The sequence below is a fragment of the Podarcis muralis genome, chromosome 7 (assembly GCF_964188315.1).
Source record: "Podarcis muralis chromosome 7, rPodMur119.hap1.1, whole genome shotgun sequence".
Classification (NCBI taxonomy): Eukaryota; Metazoa; Chordata; class Lepidosauria; order Squamata; family Lacertidae; genus Podarcis; species Podarcis muralis.
Window position 1 is genome coordinate 81,832,091 of NC_135661.1, and position 17,724 is coordinate 81,849,814.

Here is a 17,724-nt window from a genome sequence, read left to right on the forward strand (position 1 = left end):
TTCAGACCCCAACTTGGCCTGTCTCATGGTTCTGATTCCTCCTAATTCCTAAGCTTTCTGAGCCAGTGTGGTGTAGTGGTTAAGAGTGGTGGACTCGTAATCTGGGGAACCGGGTTCGCGTCTCCGCTCCTCCACATGCAGCTGCTGGGTGACCTTGGGCCAGTCACACTTTTCTGAAGTCTCTCAGCCCTACTCACCTCACAGAGTGTTTGTTGTGGGGGAGGAAGGGAAAGGAGAATGTTAGCCACTTTGAGACTCCTTTGGGGAGTGATAAAGCAGAATATCAAATCCAAACTCCTCCTCCTCCTCTTCTCCTTCTCCTCCTCCTCCTCCTCCTCCTCCTCCTCCTCCTCCGTCTTCTTCTTCTCCTCCTCCTCCTCTATGGCTTGTCCCTTGGTTCTCTCTCAAGCCCCATCTGCAGTGGTGTAGTGGTCCAGGGTCAGGGTGGGGTCAAAGACCCGCTACTATTTCTGCAGCAGGGTCCCAGCAGGATCTCTATCTCCAACATCCAGGAGCTGCCCAATCAGCATGAAAGGGGAGTGCTTTAGCCACTGAGAAGGAGCCTTCTTTGTGCTGATTGGAGCTGATCGGAGTGAAAGGGGGGCGAGTCAGCCATTGAGGATTGGCTCCTAGGGTCATTCTGGAGAAGGTGCATGGGAGGAACCCCAAGGAGGAGTTGTTCTGTGTGATCTGAAGCTAAGCATTTAGGAACTCTGGAAACCCAAAGTGCTTCCATTTCAAGAGAATGTCATGAAAGTTCCGTTACTGTCAGATTTCGGGGAATCAGATCCCTTCCCCCGGTGGCAGTAAATAAGCAGATCAAACGAAAGGAGCGTTCTTACCAGATAAGTTCTTTAATGATCACAGCGAGAGACAAAGGAATGCATGTTGTTGTTGTTGTTTAGTCGTTTAGTCGTGTCCGACTCTTCGTGACCCCATGAACCAGAGCACGCCAGGCACTCCTGTCTTGCACTGCCTCCCACAGTTTGGTCAAACTCATGCTGGTAGCTTCGAGAACACTGTCCAACCATCTCGTCCTCTTCCGTCCCCTTCTCCTTGTGCCCTCCATCTTTCCCAACATCAGGTTCTTTTCCAGGGAGTCTTCTCATGAGGTGGCCAATGTATTGGAGCCTCAGCTTCAGGATCTGTCCTTCCAGTGAGCACTCAGGGTTGATTTCCTTCAGAATGGAGAGGTTTGATCTTCTTGCAGTCCATGGGACTCTCAAGAGTCTCCTCCAGCACCATAATTCAAAAGCATCCATTCTTCGGCGATCAGCCTTCCTTATGGTCCAGCTCTCACTTCCATACATCACTACTGGGAAAACCATAGCTTTAACTATACTATATGGAATGCATATCTCTCTAAAAAACGGTGTTGCTCCCAGTAAAGGTTCACCCCCTCCATCCCCATTAATTTACATCACTCCTATGTTGGGTAATCTGAGCTTGTTGTCATTGCGCTTTCTGTTCTAACGCTTCCCAAGCCCTTCTAGTCTTAGGTGAAGGGTGTGTGTGTGTGTGTGTGTGTGTGTGTGTGTGTAATGCTGTCCAAGGACACTGAATCTGCCAGCTGTCTCTCTCTTGCCATTTCCTCTTCTAGCTGTTCCTCACGTAGTATTTCCCAGCTTTTCCACTCTGCCCTTCTTCAAACCACTGTTCTAAATCAATACTGTCCTCCTGCCCTTGGTTCACAAAAAGTACCTCCTCACTACAGTCCCTGACAGTTATGTAGAATGGAACTTCACCGAAAACACAAGTAACTGGGAAACAAGATACTGAAGCAGAAATGAGTAGATCTAGCAGAAAGACAAAACAAGGAGATCTCCACTGGTCATTGCAATGCATCCCTAACTATTATTATTGCATCACTGTAAGATTATTGTATAATCTTAGAGAAGGCTGTACAGTAGTACCTTGGGTTACATACGCTTCAGGTTACAGACTCCGCTAATCCTGAAATAATACCTCGGGTTAAGAACTTTGCTTCAGGATGAGAACAGAAATCGTGCTCCGGCGGCGCGGCAGCAGCAGGAGGCCCTATTAGCTAAAGTGGTGCTTCAGGTTAAGAACAGTTTCAGGTTAAGAATGGACCTCCAGAATGAATTAAGTACTTAACCCAAGGTACCACTGTATAAGCTTAGAAGGGACGTGGACTCAGGACTTTTCCACCTCATTCTACCCCATGTCCCCATGTTGTCTGAGACCACAGAAGTTGGAGATTGTCAGGGACGTGGCTGAATTGAATGCCTGGGAAGAGCCTCACTCTGGAGATGGAATGCCAGTACAGAGGGAGCCAGAGTCTGACTCTGGAGACGAGGGGATGCAATCATAGACAGAGCAGGAGTGGGTTAGTTCTGGCCCCCTTCATCAAGAGTTCCCAGGCTCAGATAGAGCCGCAGACTAGGAAAGCTCGCAGGCTAAGGGAGGGGAGGAGATAGATGGCATTGAGGGGGTTGCTAGGCAAACAGGAGGAAGGCAGCGTTTAGAGGACTTCGTTTGGGGAGGGGAGTCCACCCACCTTCTCCCTGAACCAGAAAACCTGAAAGGGTTAAAATGCAACAGAAGTACAAGAGAGGAAGGACTGGACTTGGGTGCCCTTTGTGCTGTGAAAGGGGAGGACCAACTCATAGCGAAGAGCAGCAGGCTCGGAGCCGCTCTCTGGATGTTAATTGTAAATAAACGTACCATAAAACTGCCAGAAACTCATTAATTCTTACCGGAGCTTGCTTGCCTGCCTGAGACCATTACAGAGATCAAAGCTCCTTGATTCGATTTCTATGTCCAGCTTGGGTCAGACTCGGATTGTGGAATGGGATTAGATCTGTAGCCTTCAAAGTCCTCAAAGAGGAAGGTGGTGGGGGGATGTGGCGGCTTCCACTTCTGGTCTCCTTCCTCTGATTCTAGGCTGGTTTTCTTCCAGGTGAAAGCAGAGATGGTTCTAGTCCAGAATTTAGTCAGCATTCAAGTCTTGGGCAGCATCAGCCAAGCCCGTGGACCCCCAACCACCACCACTCCAGAAGAGGAGACCATATCCTTGGAAATCATGACGAAATAATCAACACCCTAAACACCAACGCCCACCCAAGCCTTCAGGGGCAGAAAAACAACATGGCCCCTGATGAAATAAAAGCCTCCAGAACCCACTTCTGTCAGCATCTGAAATCCTTTGTACGGGACTGGGTTGGGATGGCTGTATACTCCATTAACTTCCATGGTATTACATAATGTATATATTATAATTGATAATATCATGGTGAATCACCTTGAATTAAGGGTATGCACTTGGACAGGAATAGATTTAGCCTTCCATTTAATTTTCATTTTGAAAGATGCCTTTGTTTTGTTTATTTCCATGGACCTTGAATTCAATTTACTTTTGTTTCATTTCAGTTTTGCCTCCATTTTTGAACTGATTTCAAGGGGGGGGCACACCCCTATCTGCTGCCTGTAACTTTGTTGTTTTCCATGGTGTGAGTGCTACACGGCATGTCTACTATAAATGGCGTTTATCCAATCTGTCTGCCCAATCCTTTTGGGTCCTGCCCTGGGTCCTTTTGATTGTTGGAGACGTCTTGTGGGGGTAGCCAGCACGGTGCTCTTCAGGTGTTGTTAGACTACAGTTCCCATCACCCCTGACCATTGGCCGTGGTAGCAGGGGCTGATGGGAGTTGGAGTCTCACAACACCTGCAGGGTGCCATGTTGTTTCCCTCTAAGACTTGTGTACAACCGCCTAAGATGCCACCGAATTGTTGGAGGGCAAAGTTAAATTGTTAACAAAGATGTATAATTTGTTGTTAGAATGGTATACAAAAGATGAAGAGACCAATGAAGTTATTATAAAATGGGCTATTGACTTTGGGTATAATATTGAGTTTGAAGCTTAGTCAAAATTGTGGAATCAAAGTATAAAATTTTGTATGGCCTTAAAAGAGAATGTAATGAAAATGATGTATAGGTGGTATTTGACACTGGTGAAATTGGCCAAAATGTACAGGATGAGAAACAAATTATGTTGGAAGTGCAAAGAGAAAGATGGAGATTTTTATTATATGTGGTGAGTTTGCGATAAAGTAAAAGCATTTTGGGAATTGATCTACAGTCAGTTAAAAAAGATGTTTAGCTATACCGTACTTTCCCCAAAAGACCAGAAGCATTTTTGCTGGGTTTGATGGGAGAAGAAATTGCAAAGGTAGACCAAGATTATTTATGTACGCCACAATGGCAGCAAGAACTTTATTAGCCCAAAGATGGAAATTGCAGGCGTTACCAACGATTGAGGGAGGAGTGGCAGATGAAGATGAGGGACTATGTGGAACTAGCCAAGCTGACCGGTAGAATCCAGAACCAAGATGACCAAAAATTTCAAAGAGACTGGAGTAAATTTATTTGGTATATGAATAATTATTGTAAAAATGTGAAAACGCTAGCGGGATTGGAATAAATCTGGCAACGATAAACTTCTAGACCAATTGAGATAGAACTGATTTTAAAGGTATAAAGGTCAGAAATTGATGTTTTAAAGTGTGATACAAGGACTTGAAAACAAAAAAACCAGCTGAAGGGCCGGAGGCAAGTCATAAGCTTGGCAAAGCAAAGATTATACAGTGGTACCTAAGGTTACATATGCTTCAGGTTACATACGCTTCAGGTTACAGACTCTGCTAACCCAGAAATAGTGCTTCAGGTTAAGAACTTTGCTTCAGGATGAGAACAGAAATTGGGCTCCGGCAGCGCGGCGGCAGGCCCCATTAGCTAAAGTGGTGCTTCAGGTTAAGAACAGTTTCAGGTTATTTGTTATTATAATGTTGGATATGTAGCACACACGCAACAACAAAATGCTTTTGCGGTCCTGGGAGTTCCAAGCCAGCTGAGAGGCACGTGCTGCTCTGTAAAAGGAAAAATTCACCAGGCACACACACACACACACACACATACAAGGCTAGCAGGGCAGTACTGCAGAGCGAGCACAGCAGCCCAAAACCCACATGGCCGGGGGGGGGGGGCAGCACTTACCTCACCAGCAAAGGTCCTGGAACCTGGAAGGAAAACAAGTGAGCCTGGGGTCATCGGTTCCTTATGCTGGCCCTCGCCCCACCCCAGGCGGCTGCCCATAGGCCTGCCGAGATGGGGGCAGGGCAATGGCCTCCCTGGAACACAGGTGGGTGGTTTACCTGTCCCAGGAGCCCACATAGTGTTGCAAACCCCGCCCACCCAAGGGACGGGGCGAGCGAATATTGTTTGTTATTATAATGTTGGATATGTTGTGTTAAAAAAGGTAAGAACTAATAAAAAAATATATTTAAAAAAGAAGAAGAAAAAAGACGCCACATCTGCTAAACTGGATGAAAGGAGACTTGATTGTCAGAGACTTCAGGAGGACGTTGAACTCCTTTTAATTTTATTTTTTTAACACTCCTTTGTGGAGAGACGGTACATTTTCTCAGAGTGACCCAAGTCTGGATGTCCCTATTATCATTGGAGAAATGTTGGAAGGTATGGAATTATCCAGCCCTCGAGCCGTCTGTATAGGGAAGGGTTTTTAAAAATATATATATTAATGTTTTTATATATGTTGGAATCTGCCCAGAGCAGCTGGGGCAACCCAGTAAGATGTGTGGAGTGTAAATAGTAAAATTATCATTATGGAATGGGACGTCTTTATTTTCATCAGAGGGTATGGGATCCGTTTTCAAAACAAGGCTTCCAATGTGAAATGAACGTAATGAGGTCCGTCCCCTCTGCACTATACATTTAAAGCAACGTTGCACCACTTGAAATAGCCCTAAAAGGTAAAGGTAAAGGGACCCCTGACCATTAGGTCCAGTCGCAACCGACTCTGGGGTCGCGGCGCTCATCTCGCTTTATTGGCCGAGGGAGCCAGCGTACAGCTTCCGGGTCATGTGGCCAGCATGACTAAGCCGCTTCTGGCGAACCAGAGCAGCGCACGGAAATGCCGTTTACCTTCCCGCCGGAGTGGTACCTATTTATCTACTTGCACTTTGACGTGCTTTCAATCTGATAGGTTGGCAGGAGCAGGGACCGCGCAACGGGAGCTCACCCCGTCACGGGGATTCAAACCGCCAACCTTCTGATCGGCAACTCCTAGGCTCTGTGCTTTAACCCACAGCGCCACCCGCTTCCCTTTAATAGCCATAAGGTAAAGGTAAAGGTACCCCTGCCCGTACGGGCCAGTCTTGCCAGACTCTAGGGTTGTGCGTCCTATGGTTGGGTGCGTCCTATAGAGCGAAAAATACAGTATGTGTTTTTGTTTTTAAATCAAACGCAGCACTTCGGATATCTACAGTGTCCAACCTCTATAGCACACAGACTACAGGGACTATCGGAGTGATGTATGAGTCTCTAGTTTGCCTGTTTCAAAGCAGGAGAAAACTCATGGGGTCTCCCTCAGCTCATGACTCATATCTCTGCTTTATGACCTCTTTCTCCTGTTACCTGGGAGTTTGCACTAGGGGCTAAGGAGGCTCCCAAGCAGTGAAACATCTTGGGCTGAGGGGGAGAGGAAAAGCAGGGATGGGTGTCTGGGCTCAGCTGGGGATCCCAGTCACCACCATCAAAGAACTTGGGAGGAACCCAGACCCCAATCTGGGCACGGAGAACCACCCAGGATGCCCGTAAACCTCCCACCTGAAAGAACAACACGGACATCATGCAGACACCATTCTATAGCTTGGGGCCCCTCCAGATGTGCAAGATCCTGCCTGGTTCTGCTTCTAGCGGGTAAGAGATTTTTTTTTGGGGGGGGGTTGTCTCTGGGGAACAGAGATCCTGGCTTGATGATGGTCTGGGGAGAAGAGACCCAGAAGGACTGAGATCTATTTATTTTAAAAAATACATTTATCTATAGCATGTGGCCAGCATGACTAAGCCGCTTCTGGTGAACCAGAGCAGTGCACGGAAATGCCGTTTACCTTCCCGCTGGAGCTGTACCTATTTATCTACTTGCACTTTGATGTGCTTTCGAACTGCTAGGTTGGCAGGAGCAGGGACCGAGCAATGGGAGCTCACCCTGTTGCGGGGATTCGAACCGCCTACCTTCTGATCGGCAAGTCCTATGCTCTGTGGTTTAACCCACAGCGCCACCCACATCCCTTAGCTATAGCTATAGCTATATAATATTCTTTTACAAAATTGTACACACATAGATCCTAAACATAACAGGACTAACAAAATATGGGTTACTGGGTCGGGACCTAAAATACCAACTGTCTTGTTTTACAGTACAGTCATACCTTGGTTCTTGAAAGGAATCCATTCCGGAAGTCCATTCGACTTCCGAAAACGTTCAAAAACCAAGGCGCAGCTTCTGATTGGCTGCAGACGTTTGGCTTCCAAAAAATGTTCGCAAACCGGAACACTCTCTTCCGGGTTTGCGGCGTTCGGGAGCCAAAACATTCGAGTCATAAGGCGTTTGAGAATCAAGGTACGACTGTACATACGTAATAATGAGATAATTACCGTAAACCTGTAAAATGAGTTCTTCAGCAGTTCAGCTTAGAAAACACAGAGTAATAGGAGGGAGCGAATGAGTAGTTCCTGCTTATCTATGCCATATTGAAATATAGGTTGCAGGTATTTCTCGTCTCTCTGTTGCTTTGTTTGTATATTTAATAAAATCACAACACACTGTGTAGACGTATCTGGTTTTTTCTCTCTCCACCATGGCACCTTTTCCCCCAAACAGCTTTTCCATTACAGCTGCTTGCCAGACTATATTATACCAGGGCTCAATATTCATTAACGGCAAGGTTTTCCCCATTTCTGGCTATTGCCATTCTAGTTGCTTTCAATAAATGTGTTATTAATTCCTTCCTTCTTAATTGGTCCATATCTGTAGTAATGAAGTAAGACTGTTACTGGGGTTATTGGGATTGTCTGAGCTACAATCTCTTTTAAAATTTCATTCCAAAATTGTTCCATTTGTGGACAGCTCCACCACATAAGTTGGTGTATAGACCTATAATTTGGCATCCATAGATGCCTCAGTGTTAAATACTATCCATTCACAATTTTTAATAAGCATTCCCTGGTAGTTGCTGACAAATATTTATATGGTGCTTTTGTCCATAAATTGCTCAATTTATCCTCTTCAATGCTTATATCTCAATTTAATTCACACCAGCTTTTTAGATTTTGCTGGGAGCAAAATGGGTTCACGAAAAGGGTTTCGTATAAAAGGGAATTTCATCCCTTAGCCATTATACGATCTCTTGTCAGCTTCTTTTCATATTCTGCTAATTTCCTTGTAGCTTCATTTTTCATTTGTGCATTTAGAAGAAATGATCTCAACCAATATCCTAACAGTGAAGTACAGCTGAGATCTAATACTGAGAGAGAAGCTGTTTTATAAGTTCTACGGCCACCTCAGTATAAAAAGCCATGCCTCCCAAATTCTGAGATTACAATCGTATATTTTTAAAATATAAAGTTGATCGAAAATCCCCCTTTATTTGTTCTCAGGGGTGTAAGCTGGGAAGCCCCTCTTGGTTGTAAAATTGCAGGGTATGGTCTGAAGGCAGGTGGGGCCACCACTAACTTGCTGAGGCCTAGTAGGTTTCAGTCTGGTCAGTGGCTGAATTGTTGACCACCTGAGAGCCTCATGTATGGCACTTTGGGTGCCATGACAGAAGAAAGGCAGGATTTAAATATAGGAGAAAGAATAAATGAAATTACGAGGGTTTCTGTCTCCATTACTTCTGCCTGTTCTTGGCCTGTTGAACGGAGTGACTTTCTCCTCCCCATTCCACAGCCTCCATCTTGAGCTCTTGCTTCCTGTTGACTCAAGCTGCCAGAAGGGTTAAAGCTCGGCGTCCTCATGTGAAGAAAATGGCCGCTCCTAAGCCTCCTCGTTTGCCTCAGGAGGCTGCCACGACGAATGCTTCTGTTCTTCCTCCAGCAACAACCGGGGCTCCCCCCGCGACAGCAGCTGCAGCTGCTGAAACAACCACAGGGACTCTCCCTGCAATGACAAAGGCAACAACGAACGGGACGTCTCCTGCAACGACAAACGGGACTTCTCCTGCAATGACAAACGGGACTCTCCCTGCAGTGACAAACTGGACTCTCCCTACAAGGACAACTGGGGCTCCTTCCATTCCTCCTGCAGTGCCAACTAAGACTTCTCGTCCCCGTCCTCCTCCCCGTCCCCCTGCCCCTCCACCACCTCCCCGTCCGCCCGGTCCCCCTCCCCCTCCTCCTTCAGTGACAACTAAGTCTCCCCCTCCCCCTCCTCCCCCTCTCCCTCCAGCAGTGTCAACTAAGGGTCCTCCAGCCCCTCCTCCTCCCCACCCTCCTTCCCTGAGCCCTCCTGCTGAGGGGACACCCAAGAGTCCTCCTCCTCCCAAAATCTCTCCTGCCTCTCCTGGAGCTCCCAGTAGTCCACGACCAACCGTTCCTGGTGGTCCCGGTGTTCCCACTTCGAAGCGTCCTAAGCCCGAGGATCCCATGCTACCCCCCAGAAGGGATATCATTATCAGTTTTTACCCATCGATTCCGGTCATAGACGAGGACATCCTACTCACCTTGGATGGAGATATCAAAGGCTTTGTGGGCTGCCTTTGGAAGCGAGGGGTGGGCCCTATATCGAGGACCATTGTGCTCTACTATACGCAGCCCAATGTCACGCTGCAATACATGTTTGGCCATACCGGTCGGGAAATTCTTAATCAGGATTGCTCTCTCCTCATCACCAAAATGACCTCTGAGGACACTGCTGTATATGAGGTAGAGATGGAAGTGTGGAGGAATGGGACAGAATACTCTCTCGTTGGGCGAAAATATTTGGAGGTTACAGGTAACTCCTTTTTGGGCCCTTCTTTCCTCTAGAACAGGTGCGAAAGACGATCAAGCTTAAATGGAATGCTTGGTTTAGGAGCACCTCCATCAAGGCGAAAACCTCAATCTAATCTATAACAATCTGCCTGCATAAAAAGGCCCTCAGCTGTGGCACACGGCTGAGCTGTAGACAGAGTTGTTGAACTGTCGCTATGGCCTTTGGCCACCCGACACCAGAAACAGGTGATAGAAAGAGTGATCAGCTGTTTCTGGTGTCAGGTGGCAAACAGCCAAAACAAGGGCTGCCATATGTCCATCATTTCCCGGATATATCTGGGATTTGCCCATCAAAAATAGTGTCCTGGCAGAATTTCCAAAAATCCGTAGAAATGTCCAGGAATTTCCTTGAAAATCACCCAAACCCCCTCATTTTGGGGGGAGATTTTGCAAAAGGAAGCTCAACAACTTTCTTTTATGTTTCACAACCCTGGTTTAGTATAATAAAGTATAATTTCCGAGACAGAAATAGAAGGCTAATGGTCAAAGTCCATAGAGAGGCAAGTGTTCTTTGTATTTCTGGAAACCACATGGTGCCAATGCCACAGGCAGATTTGGGTTCCCATCGCTGTTTTCACATGACTTTTCCCTTACTTCCAGGAGATGAGACAGAGAGAGAAAGAGCCGGAGGCCTCTCAGGAGGAGCCATCACAGCCATTGTTCTTGGGTGTCTCCTGGGGGTCATAATGGGCGTGGGTCTGATTAGCTACCAAACCAAATCAACTCGAAGGTAATAAATATCTCTTCGTCACTTATTACTTTGTTGTTTTTCCTTGTATCTTAGAAGGATAGATTCTGATTTAATCTTTCAGGAAACTGAAAGGGGCCAACCCAGACCCTCCAAGTGTCCCTGTTTTCCAGGGACTGTCCCAGATTTACACTAGCCATCCCAGTTTCTGATTTGATCAGAATATGGAATTGGAATAGGGTATGGAATAGGAAGTCCTCGGGGCTTTCTGTCAGCCGGAACTCACCGGAACTCAGTTCTGGCACCTCTCTGGTGGGTGCCATTGCCATTCTAGTAGGATAGAGGTGTTCATTATGAGTTCCGGCACCTCTTTTTCCAGAAAAATAGCACTGGGCCTCCCTAAATTCATCGGAGAAATGTTGGAGGGCATAGAAAGGGATGTCCCTGTCTTCATCATGGAAATGTTGGAGCTACTCAATGCTGAGTAGCCTGAGTTAAAAACAAAGGAGGAATGTAAATGGGTAAAATTGATGGTAATTGCAGCCAGACAGGTTATAGCGAGCAATTGGGAAAATGCAGAAGAGCTAGGGGTGAACCAATGGAGGAAAAAACTGAATGATATCATAATTTTGGAATACCTAACTGTGAAGATACATAGAATGAAAGGGTTTAAGGTCAGTGAGAAAGAGGAGGATTGGTTTGAGAAGATATTGAATTATTTGGTTATGTTTGAACAATTTGGGGCAATTAAAATGTTAAAAGTTAAATAAACCTTGGAGAAGTGTACATATGGTTGATTTGAACATGTTATTATTGAATATTGTTGAATATGTATATTATTGAATAAGTATATTATTGAATATGTATACCCAATGTATCAGCTGCCTGGAGGGGTTTCACTGTTTGTGTTTTGGTTGTTGGTAAAAAATAATTTTTAAAAAAATCATAGAAATGTTGGAGGGCTGGGCCTAACGCTCTGTGGCAATCTTTTTCATTAAGAGAGAAACTATGCCAAACTTAGTGTGGACACCTGATAGGCATTGCCCACAGCTCCTGAGCTCCATTACTGTAAGATACATAATTCTACTGAACGGCTAAATCAAAATGTTTAAAACAGAAATCAATAACCGTTTCTATAGCAACAGGGGAAGCAATGAACAGCGAGACCCCAAAAGCCTTCTAGAAGAACCTGGTTTCTGCTGCCTGGTGCCTGAAGATGGTGGGTGGTGGGTGCTGGTCGGGTCTTGGTGGGAAGGCATTTCATAACACAACCCTGCTTTTGGTGATGAGTTGTGGCATTGGGGAGGGCTGTTCCCTGTTCACGCGGCAGTGCTTTCCCTATCTAGACCATCCTGCTCATTCTCATGCAGAGGAAACTCAAATAGCCTAGGGTGGCACAGAATTTTGGTCAGGAAAACCAGGCTTTTGGTTAGGTGCCTCCTCACCTTATTCCTCACAGACGGCTCCATTGGGCTGCTGGTTCATTTCTGGGTAAAATTCAAGGTGTTCAGACTAGTGTTTAAAGCACCTAAATGACTTAGGCCTCAAATATCTGGGGACCTTCTGTGACGCAGTTGAGAGGGTCCAGAACAGCCTTGTTGCTCCTGAACTCTTTGTCCTTTTGCTTATTTTAGGAGTGCTGAACCAGAACCTGCAATAGCAAGCAACAAACCTTCAAGGTAAGCAGCAGGCAAATCCTGGGTGCTCTTCTTCTTCTTCTTCATTTCTTCCTCCTCCTCCTCCTCCTTCTTGAAAAAAACAGCTTTTGGGAGTTACAGGAGTGTCTCAGAGCTCCAAGATTCCATTTCCATATTTGGGGTTCTATGAGAAGTGCAGGGATTCAGGTAACGGAAAATAAGAGAACTTACAGAGTGTCCCTCAGCCATAGCAGGAGTCTGGCTTCTCCAGGCTTCCTACCTGAAATGGCAAGCATGCATGCCAGCAAACTGAACACTACTTCAACAATCTGACATTCACATCCTCACAGTGCTTCTTCAGACTGCTTGTCTGAATTATATTTTATTTTTAAGCACAGTATGTACATTTACTCCTGTTCATTTGGATATGCATCTCTCCCCCCCCCCCAAACAATTTAAAAGAACTGCAAAACTTCTCCAAGGATGTGTCCAGGGAAGGTTGAAGATTCCTGACATCACAGGAACCAGCCAATTGGTGCTATCCTTAGTCAATTTCTGCAGCAGACATGCAGAACTGGGATTTGTACAACTCTGTTCTGGAGGGGAAAGATACCTATGGCTTAAATTCTGAAAAGACGCTTCAGCCCCAAGAGTTTCCACTTCTGACTTCACCCTCTGTTAAGGAAGACGTAAACCAAAAAATTGTGTCTAACCCCTATCCTTGGAGACTAGTAAGAACCAGCACTAAGTGCTGCACTTATGAACGGTGAAGTTGGTGGGCTTCTAGTTCAAGGCAGGGCTACAGAGATAAAGGGGTGGAGCTATTCAAATAGGGTCTGGTTGGTGCTCATTGGCTCCAACCAATGGGACAAACTAAACAATCTTCTATCTGGGGAACAGCTGGGGAAACCCACTGTGACTATGGAAAGAGCTACACCACACATTTAAAGCACAACCAATGCACATTTGAAGCTCATGGCTTCCCCCAGAGGATCCTGGGAACTGTATTTTGTTAAGGGTGCCAGGGACTGCAACTCTTGTGACTGGAAAACTACAGGATTCTTGGGGGGAAGCCATGTGCTTTCAAGGTGTGTTGGCTGTGCTGTAGACATTAGTCGTGGATCAGGCCAGATTTCCTCAGGGAAATGGAACTTTCTTGGGGTCCCCTGGGACAGGAGGGCAGAAGGCAGATCGGGAGGAACTGATAGATCTTTGGCTGATTTGCAATGGATCAACAACGGTTTGTGACTTTGTAATGGTCTAGCACGCAGAAAGAAGCAGGCTTTTGTGTGGAGGGACTTGTGAGCTTGGTCCTGGATACAGATCACAAATTCCTGAGCAGTGTGTGTGTTCCAAGGTACCTCATTCTGAGCATATATCCATCCACCCAAGTCCGGCACCTGACTGGGGTCCTAGTAAAAAAAATAAATGACTCCACCTTTGCCCTACAATGCCTTGGACCCTATAGATCACTAGGTCAGTCATTCAGCTACTCCCCTGAGCAGTGGTAGTGCCAGTGGGCAGGGGGTGGGGAGTGTGAGAACTCACCGCAAAGTTTGTTTGTTTGTTCATTACGGACCCAGTCACAGCGCAGACAGCTCCTCCCCAGGCCGCAGCTAAATGTAAGATGCAATTAATAAACTCAAGCAGACAACGATCTGGATTAGAAATGGCCACAATTTCATTGATTACAGGTATAGCTGTGTTTTTGGCTCAGGGATTGGGTTGCGTCCATCAGGCAAGGCCTCCTTCCACCAGCCTTGCTCCACCCTCTGCTTCTCAATGTGTATTGTATTGTTTTATGTACTGTGGCTTGCCGTTGTTTTATTGATTATAGTTTAGATAGTATTGTAACTGTTGAGTGGATTTCTGTTTAACTTTTATATGTTGATATTATTATTTTATACTATTCTAACGATTGTTGAATGTTACCTTTTTGATGGAGGTTGCCTATTTTAAAGTTATGTTTTGTTATCACATTTTTGTATTGTATTAGATTGTTATAAGATGTGGATTTTTTGTTTCTTCAGCTTGTAAACCGCCTTGAGTATTGTAAGATAGAAAGGCGGTATACAAATTAAAAATGATGATGATGATGCATATATGTTCCAGAACCCTCGACCAATATATTTATATATATTATTTAATTTTAAAAGGTAAGGGAACTCAGTTTCCCCAAGTTCCTGCTGAAAAAAACACACACCCCTGGGTAGTTTGTTGGTGGGGAAAGTGGCACTTTCCCCTGGTACCTGGTACCACTAGGGTTGCAGTCATCATGGCAAAGCAGCAGTGAGGTTGGGAGAGATCTATGGCTGCAGCAGTCCCACAGGGCTGCTCCACCAACCCAGTCTCAGGGGTGGATGAGAGGATGAGGTGGAGCTTTGCATAGATGCCTTCAAAAGAAGGGAGACTCTGCTCCACTGTGGGGAACGATGCAAGTCTAATGCCTACATCTGAAATTTCCTTTGTTTCCCTAGGGTGGGCAGTCAGAGCAAGGCACCTACGTAAGTACCAACCCTACGCAATGGGGCAGTGAGTGCTGGGTGTGTGGGGTGCAAGTTCTTCAGCCTGATTCCATGGCAGGTGCAGGGAACTTGTGGACTTCCAGGTGTTGCTGCCCCCCCACCCCAGGCCCAGCAAGCACGGCCAATGCTCAGGGAAGATGAGAGCAGCATCTGGAGGGCCAGAGGTTCTCCACACCAGCTCTCCTGCAAGTTCCTCTTGTTGGTGTAATGTGAACCAAGGGTTAAATGACACAGGGCTTGGGCTCAGGTGTTGAGGCAGCTTGGATAGGCTAGTTTGAGCCTCTTAGTTTAAGCAATCCAAGTTCCTTTTAAACTGCAACGGGGTAGCCCCAGGGCTGGATTTAGGTTTGATGAGGCCCTCAGCTATTGAAGGCAATGGGGCCCCTTATATGTCCAGCTGTCCTTTGTCAACAACAGATTGTCGCTGTTTTTCGTGTTGAATATATGCTATATGGAAATTTATGGACCTAATAGGTATCTAAAGCCATCTGCACATAACAAAATATGTGCATCGTAGGAGCCTACCCAACACAAAACACTGTTGCTGTATGTAGGTTTTATTTTGTTTTTGTCTTATATTTTGGAAATGTACATCCAGGTTTTTTTCCTTTAATTTTTTTGGGAGGCCCCCAAGAGAGTGGGGCCCTAAGCTATAGCTTGTTTAGCTTATACATAAATCTGGCACTGCATCAGCCCACTGAGACATGAATAGACCCTGGGGAGGGGAGTTGAATGACAACGGTAGCATCTCATGCCAAAACATTGAATGAGGTCTCCCCAGAAGGCAAATTAAGCACCAGAGAGGCTCAGTGAACGGCAGAAAACAGAGCCCCAGTCAAATAAGGGACATGGAGGTTTTCTAAAGAAGCGACCATCTTTGATACAACGGAGAGGCACCAAACTTCTCCCTCCTAAACTCTTCGATCCTTTCCCCCATTTCTTTAGCAATGAATTGGACCCGTCCACGGTAACCACGTCTTCTGCAGCACAGTAAGTAGCAAACCTAGAGGATGGAGCCTGAAATCTCTCTTTTTGGAGAAAACCAGATTTTTCTCTCCAAAAGCCACAAACTACTTAAGTTAAGATGTCTTCTAAAAGTTAAGATCAACGTAACTTTTAGAAGACATCTGAAGGCAGCCCTGTATCAGGACGTTTTTAACGTTTGATGCCTTATTATGTTTTATATATTCTGAAAGCCAGATTGGCGGGGAATAAATAATAAAATGAAGATGATGATGATGATGGTTAAACAACATCTGGCAGGAGGCAGAGAGGGAGGGCAGACTTCTGGAATTCCATTTCCACCTTTGGGGAGAAAGTGGTTTGGGGTGGGGGTCCAGTTATTCAAATGAAGACAGATGTTGCACAAAATTCGTATTGTTATTGGGGGAGGAGGGTTCCCTCTGCTCAACTCACAAACGTAAGGAAGGAAGGATCATATCCGACAAATATCATATCCTCTTCTAGCATCTAATGACATCTCAGCATCCTGTTCAGCACAGGAAATCACTCTATAATGAGCCAGGCCATTGGTTCATTTATCTCAGTATCATCAACACCGATTGGCAGGGGACGCCCTAGCTAGCCTGTTTTGAGGCTCGAATGAAAAGACAGAGAACCACGTATGCCCCCTCAAGCTCCTTGGAGGGGAATAGGGGGCGATATAATTGCAACAATTAAATAAATTTCATGTGCTAGAAGTATAACCTTCCAGGGTATCAGAAATAAAGATGGCGGGGTTGCTTCCATTTGTGGCGACCGTCCTCTGATTCTAGACTGGCTTTCTTCCAGGTTAAAGGCAGAGTGATCATTCTAGTCCAGAATATTGCCATCATTCAAGTATGGATCAGCATCAGCAAAGTCCAAGGAACCTCCAACCCCCCCACCCCACCCCAGAAGAGGAATATCGTATGCATGGAGATCGTGGTGGATCACTTTAGCACCATCTCTTAGGTCTATCCAGGCCCCCAGGCAGAAAAAGAAAAACCACACACATCATATCTGCTGGTGAAATAAAAGCCTCAAGTGGTTACTTCTGACTGTATTGGCACTGCTTTGCAAAGGACTGCTGGGATGGGTTTATATTCCAATATCTGCCATAGTATTCTATAATGTGCATATTGTTATTGGGTTATTGGTGGTGTTGCTGTTGTCTCATCAGTGAGTAACAGTAGGCAAATAAGTCCATTTCTGTTTCTCCCCATTTCTCATATTTTGCAATTGCAAGTTCAACTACACATTAGTGTGCAGTAAGTTGGTTTTTTGGGACGCGGGTGGCGCTGTGGGTAAAAGCCTCAGCGCCTAGGGCTTGCCGATCGAAAGGTCGGCTGTTCGAATCCCCGCGGTAGGGTACGCTCCCGTTGCTCGGTCCCAGCGCCTGCCAATCTAGCAGTTCGAAAGCACCCCCGGGTGCAAGTAGATAAATAGGGACCGCTTACTGGCGGGAAGGTAAACGGCGTTTCCGTGTGCGGCTCTGGCTCGCCAGATGCAGCTTGTCACGCTGGCCACGTGACCCGGAAGTGTCTCCGGACAGCGCTGGCCCTCGGCCTCTTAAGTGAGATGGGCGCACAACCCTAGAGTCTGTCAAGACTGGCCCGTACGGGCAGGGGTACCTTTACCTTTACCTTTAAGTTGGTTTTTTAAAGACCTTGTGAAAGCACGGATTTTCTCTTAACATGCACATTTCTTGCCAAGCAGAGATATTCACTCTTTTTTTTGCAATGCAATTTTACCCGGCATAACGCCAGTGCATGGATTTCTGCACACCTTCCTTGGCCAGAGAACTGGGTTGCCAATCACAAAGAAGTGATTCCTTCATTGCAGGGGGCGTTTGTCTCGATGACCCTTGTGGTCCCTTCCAGCTCTATGATGCTGTGATTCTAATTGCTTTGGAAAGTGAGGTATAGGAGGGTTCACATGCCAACCAAGTCAAATTTCTCCCCCTAAACCTAGCTTCATGCTAAAGAAAAGAAAATCAGATAAAGTGCCTCTTATATCTCCAAGGAAGGGGCCAGTCTCCGCACA

General features: G+C 46.0%; 1 protein-coding gene across 1 annotated transcript; it reads left to right on the forward strand.

The window, feature by feature from the left end:
• The first annotated feature begins 8,482 nt into the window (after positions 1-8,482).
• On the forward strand, positions 8,483-16,584 carry LOC144328616 (uncharacterized). The gene is made up of 6 exons (XM_077932620.1): positions 8,483-9,812; positions 10,451-10,580; positions 12,173-12,217; positions 14,653-14,679; positions 15,646-15,690; positions 16,492-16,584. The coding sequence occupies exons 1-6, from the start codon at positions 8,846-8,848 to the stop codon at positions 16,505-16,507; spliced, it is 1,230 nt and encodes a 409-aa protein (XP_077788746.1). The 5' UTR covers positions 8,483-8,845; the 3' UTR covers positions 16,508-16,584.
• The last annotated feature ends 1,140 nt before the right edge of the window (positions 16,585-17,724 follow it).